The following is an 8,501-nucleotide window of genomic DNA, read 5'->3' on the forward strand; positions in this document are numbered from 1 at the left end:
TGAGGAGTAAAAAGAATTCCTACTCTCCGATATATATAATCCTAAGACTCAAAATAGTTTTCTTCTAGACTCAACAACGGCCAACAAACAAGGGGGCTCCTATGGTCGGTCGAGGCTCTGATACCAACTTGTCACGCCCAAGATGCGACCCTATCCTAAAGGAACTCGAAGGTCCCACCAAGGATAGAAGCGCATCTTGAAGACGCTTTTGCAAGGTGGATATCATTACATCAACATTACATAATAGTGGGGATACATCCAAGACATACAATGTCACATGAATACAACAATACATCATATACAAGATCAACATCCGACTACGGATGAAACATAAACAGAAACTCAAACAATATCCACCCTGCTAGCCCAGGCTGCCGACCTGGAACCTATCCCCTGATCGAAGAAGCAGAAGAAGAAACTCCAAAACAAGCAAACATCGCTCTCGCGTCATGATCATCGCATAACCTATACCTGCAACTGTTGTTGTAGTAATCTCTGAGCCACAGGACTCAGCAATCCCATTACCATGGGTATCAAGACTAGCAAAGCTTAATAGGAAAGGAAGGGGTAAAGTGGTGAGGTTGCAGCAGCGACTAAGCATATATGGTGGCTAACATACGCAAAAGAGAGCGAGAAGAGAGCAAGCGGAACGGTCGTCAACTAGTGATGATCAAGAGGTGATCCTGAGCTCCTACTTACGTCAATCATAACCCAGAAACCGTGTTCACTTCCCGGACTCCGCCGAGAAGAGACCATCACGGCTACACACGCGGTTGATGCGTTTTAATTCGGATCTGGTGTCAAGTTATCTACAACCGGACATTAACAAATTCCCATCTGCCACATAACCGCGGGCATGGCTTTCGAAAGATAATACCCTGCAGGGGTGTCCCAACTTAGCCCATGATAAGCTATCGCGATCAACGAAGGATATTCCTTCTCCCAGGAAGACCCGATCAGTCTCGGAATCCCGGTTTACAAGACATTTTGACAATGGTAAAACAAGACCAGCAAGACCGCCCGATGCGCCGACATCCCGATAGGAGCTGCACATATCTCGTTCTCAGGGCAACACCGGATAAGCTAAGCGTACAGGTACCGACGTAACCCAAGTTGCCAAGGGTTGGTCCCGCACGGTGCTCTAGTTTGGACCAACACTTAGACAAGCATTGGCCCGGGGGGGCTATAATAAAGATGACCCTCGAGAGAGCGACTCCCAAGGGAAAAGTAGGTGGTGGTGAAGCAAATGGTAAAACCAAGGTTGGGCCTTGCTGGAGGAGTTTTATTCAAAGCGAACTGTCAAGTGGGGTCCCATAAATCACCCGACCGCGTAAGGAACGCAAAATCCGGGAACATAACACTGGTATGACGGAAACTAGGGCGGCAAGAGTGGATCAAAACACCAGACATAAGGCCGAGCCTTCCACCCTTTACCAAATATATAGATGCATTAATAATATAAGAGATATTGTGATATCCCAACATAACCCTGTCCACCATGGAGCAATCTTCAACTTCACCTGCAACTAGCAACGCTATAAGAGGGGCTGAGAAAAGCGGTAACATAGCCAAACAACGGTTTGCTAGGAAGGGTGTCAAAGGTTAGAGGTTCATGGCAATTTGGGGAGGCTTGAAGAACAAGTTATAGGAAGCGCAGCAAAGCGATAGAACGATGCAACTAGCATAGCAATGATAGTAGTGAGATCCAGGGTAGCGGTCATCTTGCCTGAAGTCCCGCTAGGAAGAAGAACGAGTCCATGAAGAAGACGAACGGGAGTAGTCGAACGAATCCTCACAATCGCAACATTACCGGGACTAAGAAGCAACACCGGAAAGAAACAAACAACATGGTAAATGCACAAGCATAAACATGGCATGATGCACAAACAAGCATGATGCATGTCCGGTTTAATGAGGCATGGCATGGCAAAGTGCAACAAACAATACTACAAGTTAAGTGGAGCTCAATATGCAACGAGTTGCATATTGACAAAACACCACATCAATTATTTAGTTCTCTCTTGGTTATGCTACTCATCAATATTAAATGTTGTTAAACATGGCAAGAGGTGAAGCATAATAAAACTACCTATCTAGGCAAATTTAAATGAGGCCGGAAGAACAAACAACAATTCCGGAAAATCCCCATAAGCAATATTCGAATTTGGTACTGTTCTGCCCTAAAACATATTTTAAAGTTGTTAAACAGGAAAATAAAGTGGACCAGGTTAAACTAGGCATTTTTTCCACCCCATTTACATATAAAGTTTATTTAAAACCGAGCTACGGTTATTTAGTTATGAAATAAATCATTTTAACATGGTATTTGAGCAAATTTAAACAAACAGCATTTTAAACATTTTAACATGGGATGAAAATGGCATATTATTAATCTACACAAAATTCTAAGCATTTTACATATATAAATCATTTTAATCTAATGCACGGTTTGTGAGATATTAAATGCATGAACATGAGGGTTTTTCTGCAAAACAGTTAAATTACTGGATAAAGCGAAATTCGCAGAACTGAAAAAAAAACAAGACATGGGCCAGATCTGCTGGGCACTGGGCCGCTCACCATGGGCCATGGCCCAGATCGGAGGAGAGGCCAAAGCAGGCCGGCTGGGCGCTGGGGACTTGGCGCTCCCGAGGCCACGCGGCTGGGCCGGATCTAGCGAAAGGGAGGTGACTCAGGCGCGTGCGGTCGGTCGTGGGGCTTGACGCGGTCAACGCGAGCGAGGAGTGGGACGAGGCGCTGGTTCAGGCGAGCGAAGAAGAGGCCGGCGACGCCATGGACTTGCGAAGGCGAAGCCTCTCCGGCAAGGCGAGGATGGGGCGAAGGCGACCCGTTCCAGCGGTTCGGGGACGCGGCGCCTCGCCGGATCTGGCGGAGATGGTGACGAACGGAGCAGGGCGGCGGCGCAAGCTGCAAGGCCATGACGGGGAGAAATTCGGAGAAAACAGGAAGGAAGAAGAACGAGGGAAGGAGGTGGGGCATGGCGCTGGACCCGTGGCTGCCGGAGTCGCGCTCGCTGGCGCGGAGGAGGAGGCCAGGGCGGCGAGGTCCTGGAGACCCTGGGCTTGGGCGCTCGGCCTAAGGAGCTCGGATGGCGGCGTCCATAGCGGCGAACAGAGAAGGCTTGGACGAGGAAGCAGGGGCTCGCGAGGGGTGCTCGGGGTTGCGGAGGAGGAGCGGAGACGCGGCAAGGCTACGGTGGAGTAGTGGATCGACCAGGAGGAGCTGCGGCTTGCTGTGGATGAGCTCCGTCTCGAGGGGCTCCTGCTCGGGCACGAGCGTGGAGACGTGGGGCTGCGGCCAGAGGAGGTCGTCGGCTGCGATGGCGCGAGGGGACGAGGCCGAGCGCTCCTGCTCGGGACCTCGAGCAGCTTCAGGGAGCAGGGCAGGGGAGGCGGAGCTCGAGCATGGCGTCCATGGGGTTTCCTGTGGGCAAAGGAAGAGAGAGCGGAGAGATTAGAGAGAGAGACGGTGAGATGGAGAGGGAAAAAGAGAGGGCTGGGGCGCAAGACGGGCGACCTGGCAACACGCTCCGGCGAGGCGGAGCTGACGAGGCAGCGGCTGGAGCGAGGGCGTCGGGGAGGCAGGAGGCCTCGGGTGGAGTGGATCGAGGAGGGGATGGATTTGGTTGGCTGGACTGAAATCGAGGAGGAGGGGATGAGGAGCTTCACGCGTTGGCTCGGGTTCGATCCCGAGGAAGGAGGAGGCTGGTCGGTGGATGGATTGGGCAGGAGATGAAAACGAGGAGGTGGCGGCGGATGGGACGGATAGAATGGATGGGACGGATAGAGCTAGGGTTTGACTGCTTAAATAGCCAGGTGGACTAGGCTAGGGACTATTTGGTCCCTCTGATCGTAATCGGAAGGTCGAGAAAAACAGGCTAGGGAAGCTCAAATAAGAAAACGGAGATGTTTTATAGATGTTTGGGGATGAACTGAATCCAACGATGATGACTGAGCAGGTCGGGTTCGGGATAACTTTCGGACGCGCGCGAGGGGTTTGAGTATTGTGCAAAGAGGGTCAAACGGTCGGGCAACAACAGAATGGTCGGTCTGAGAAAGGTCAACAGAGACGAGGAAGAAGCGGCAACTAACAACGGATGCACGTTTTATGAAAACATGCAGATGCAATGCGCATGATGCTATGAGATGAAATGCAAGACATGAACACAATGCAAAACAAACAACAAAAACCCAACCACGAAGGAAATCTCATATCGCATCTCCGGAAAAGGCAAGAGTTGGAGTTACAAATATGGAAAGTTGTATCCGGGGCGTTACAACACCAACCAAACAACCCCCATCTCATGTCTTCATCTTACTGCTAACCCTATGCAGTAGGCGCCGCCGGCCACCGTCGTTGTTACCTGCAACGACGCGACCAGTCACGTCCGTCCTACCCCTTCTCCTCGTCTCCTCGCACCCCACACCTCCTGGCCTCCCATGCAACGCTACGACCAGCGACAACTGTCGTTCTCCCGCACGTGACCCCAGTCGGGTGGCCAAAGCGCATCCTCCCAGCCACCCTCCATGGAGACCGACCTAGGACATATAGTAGGTGCAACAGTCGCTGCAGTCCGACGCCGACGAGCTCGTTTGCGCAGCTTTAGTGGATGGCATAGGACAATGTGGGACATCAAAGTGTACGTCTTCGTCCTCGCACCTCCAGCCACCTTCAAAAGTTTGGTTGGCTGAAAAGTTTGAATTTTTAAGTTTTTAAATTAAGGCCTCCATGGAGCTCGGCCTTCATTTGGCATTTTCGGTAAAGTGGGCTTGTTTGTTTTTCATTTATACTCCCTCCGTCCCAAAATAAGTGTCTCCACTTTGTACTAACTCTAGTACAAAATTATACTAAGCTTGAGACACTTATTTTGAGACACTTATTTTGGGGCGGAGGGAGTATATTTTTGGTCCTTGGCAACATCAATCAAAGCATTACACGTCCACATACTATTTTTGTCTGATAACTGGAGCAATGGAGCTCGTGCTCACAACTGCATTTTCGCAGGCTCAAAAGATAAATAGGACAGGTAATTTTCAAAGTACATATCATAGTAATGTCATGCAGTTTTCTGTAGGGAGATTTCTTGCTGATGGTTCAGTAGGCAGTCCTACTAATTTAAGAATAGCTGCTGTAAATAATTTGCTGGACCTGAGCTTTCTCTTATCTCGTGGGAGGCTCCTTAATTCCAAAACACAAAATCTACCGGTTACCTTTGTTGAAAGGCAACAATGTCACTTTCCCTTACGATCAGTGTACATTATTATTATTTTTACTTCTCACTTGAGCAAAAATAAATAAAGATAAAAAATCATCCCCAGAACTGACGGTAACCATTGAAGTGAGCAGTCAACATGTATGCTACTCCCTCCGTCCATAAATTCTTGTCTTATATTTGTCTAGATACGGATGTATCTAATACTAAAATGTGACTTGATACATCCGTATTTAGACAAATCTAAGACAAGAATTTTGGGACTGAGGGAGTAGTATACTGTGCACTGAAAAAGTGTTTGAGCAAGAACTATTGGATTGCAAGAATATGTCCAGATCAAGAACCATAAAGATAAGTGAGCAGGTCAACTTGTTCCAACACATCAGGAGCACTCGGTTCTAACCTCTAAATGGAGCCACGTATCTATGAACTTATCCCAAAGGAAGCATTCACCAATATCAGAACACTCTGAAAATTTACTACAGTATTAAATATTTTCTTCATTAGGCGACAGTTCACATAGCTTAAGCAAGAGTACAAGCGCGATAACTACCGAATTACAGAGTTCAGAGGGCTTACAAACTACCACAAAGGTGACATACATCTCTTTTTCTCAACTACGACATGAAGCGAACAAAACCGGGCAAAGACATCCCCAATTCTTCAATGATCTGCATGCGCTCATCAGCGTTCCGTGGATATCTTGATGGGCACTTCATCTTGGGATCCAAGTCACCACATCGCAGACATACCTTCCTGTCGTGCAGAGATATCTCCGCCATATTAACCGCATGTTCCCTGACACACCTGATGAATCGCACAAAGATGTCGTCAGGTTGGAAGCCGTAGATGGTGAGCTTAACCAAATTCTTGTGCTTGAAATCAGGGGCATGTGGCTTCCACTCCACGTCTGCCTTTTCACAGTAGCCATTTCTCTCCCGAAACTCTTTGTCTCTCATCACCATATGGCACCAATGATCCCATACTGTGATGCACAGCTCTTTGAGGGACGGTGCAGCTTCAAGAATAAACATTGTCCAAGCTAAATCACATCCTTCAGGAAGTTTTTCCAGAATCACATGCTGTAGTTTGCTGAGCACAGGCCTGAGCAGCTCCGGGCTTTCTGGTAGAACCCAAATCTGGGAAAGAGAAAACAATTTGCAAACTGAGTGCAGGTTGCATATAAATCACATTGTCAACTAATAAGCTACTATTGTTATTACATATATAACCATCCTATATAGAGTGAAAATGGTCAGGTATGATTCAAATGACTAATTATTAGTACCTTTTCACTTTCAAAATCCAGATGCAGATCGCTTATGGAAGGAACATTACCGAGGAGCTGACTCAACTCAAGAGTCCTAGTCGATCTGGAGCCAGTTTTAGCAAGCCTCAGCTTTGAAAGCTGTGGCACAAAACCAAAATACAGGGGATCTTTCTCAGAGTAGAACCAACTCTTATAGCTCACCCGTCGGAGTTTCGGTAGACATGTCAGCTCAACTATCTCAAATTTCCCATAGTCGACCTCGAGCTCGGTAAGCTGAGCATGTTCTAGTTGCAGCACAGAATTCATCCCCGAGTCGCAATGGGTTAAACGCAAAGACTCCAAGAGCTTGCAGGTGCTGAGGATGTTGGGTATGTCCAGTTCACCACCAAACCTCATATTGCACAGCCACAGGCGCCTGAGGCCAGCAAATGCATCACGACAAGCACCGAGGAAATCATTGAGCTGCTTTGCATGGTCGAGGAGATCGGCAGGAGAGCACTTCAAATGAGTCTTGTCTGTTACGATCTGGAACTCAGCCGCGCCAACCTTCTGTGTTTTCATGGCATGGGCGACAGATTTGCCAATTGTGTAACAGTCAGGTTGCACCAAGAGGAATCTGATTTTGAGTCTGCTGATGGTGATCTCTGGGCTCCTTGTGCTCAAGATGTTATCCGTTACATGAGCCACAACACTGTTGGTTCTGACAAATTCACTGACGTTGAAAACACGAGCTCTAACATGGTGACCTGGAATGGAACTACAGCTCAGGAAGAAGTGCGAGAGCATGGTGGGGAGCTTCATCATTCGCTTGGAGAGGACGCAGGCCCTTATTGCATCGAGCGTGTCCACCCTCTCCAGAATGTTTAGCAGAAGGTCATCAGGCAGCTTGGTAAGCCTGTCTGTGTCTTCTTCGCTGCTGGCAGCATCTTTGTTGTGAGTTGCTTTCTGTGTTGCATTTACCTGGAACAACAAATAATCAGCCTTTTTAGGAAGAACCTTTTGTGTGAAGTACAAACATCAATCAGGCACAACAGAAACAACACTTACATTGCGTGTGCGGTGATGTCTTTTCTTCGTCATGGCTGGTCGGATCAACAACTGGTCTTGTTGATGACACAATGTGAGTGGGGTGATGGGGAGGGCTTTCTGACCTTGCTGATGATCTAAAAAAACTGGTCTTCTTGATGATGGGACGTCTGCACTGTTTGGATCGACCTAATTTGAATCCCCCCTCCCCCTCCTCTGTTTATTCGATCAACCAGCGCCCCCGCCAACTTATGCGGACTAATCGCCGGCAGGCCCTCCTCCAAAAGGGAGGAGGATCCTGATTACAACTTGTCAATAGACAGACTCCTCCCCGATTACAAAAGGAAATCAACCACGCATAATAGCCAGGCCCAGGCAGCGGAGGTGGTGGCAACGAAGGAGAGCGGTTGTGGCCGGCGGCGGACAGCAGTGGGGGGCTGTCGCAAGGGATGCGGACGGAGGAGAGTCGTGGTGGCCGGCGGCGATCGGCAGGTGTGGGGTAGGGGGCTGTCGCAGGGGATGGCGGCGGACGGCAGGTGTGGGGTAGGGGGGCCGTCGCAGGGAATGGCGGCGGCGGAGGAGAGTCGTGGTGGCCGGAGCCGGACGGTGGGTGTGGGCAGGGTCTGTTGCAGGGGATGACGGCCATACTTCTTCGGCCCAGCCACAGAAGAACGAAGCCTTTTCGTTCGCTGCATGGTACTGGCCCGGCCCGTTTTCCGCGCTCTCACGCTCGCTTTCTCGCTCGTGGTGTTCGATGCGTTTTTCTTTGTTTTCGTTTTTTTCTTTCGCTTTTTTTAACTTTATAGGTGTTCTTTGTAATTTTCTTTTTTTTCCCTCTGGTTTCTTCGTTTTATTTTTAATTTTCAATTTTTTTATTGTTGGCCCTTCTTAGTTTCTTTTCTCAGTTTTACCTTTTTTTCTACTTTTCTTTCTTCATATTTCTTTGCTTCCTTTTGGCTTTTATCTTCTTGT

At 48.5% G+C, this 8,501-nt stretch overlaps 1 protein-coding gene across 1 annotated transcript; it reads right to left on the bottom strand.

Annotated features, from left to right (window-relative positions):
- Positions 1-5,713: 5,713 nt before the first annotated feature.
- LOC123140012 (uncharacterized) lies at positions 5,714-8,165 on the bottom strand. The gene is made up of 3 exons (XM_044559743.1): positions 7,551-8,165; positions 6,522-7,463; positions 5,714-6,372 (listed from the first exon to the last, which is right to left on the bottom strand). Exons 1-3 carry the CDS (start codon positions 7,581-7,583, stop codon positions 5,851-5,853), a joined length of 1,497 nt encoding a protein of 498 aa, XP_044415678.1. The 5' UTR covers positions 7,584-8,165; the 3' UTR covers positions 5,714-5,850.
- Between the last annotated feature and the right edge of the window lie 336 nt (positions 8,166-8,501).

Source organism: Triticum aestivum, chromosome 6B (assembly GCF_018294505.1).
Source record: "Triticum aestivum cultivar Chinese Spring chromosome 6B, IWGSC CS RefSeq v2.1, whole genome shotgun sequence".
NCBI classification, from domain to species: domain Eukaryota; kingdom Viridiplantae; phylum Streptophyta; class Magnoliopsida; order Poales; family Poaceae; genus Triticum; species Triticum aestivum.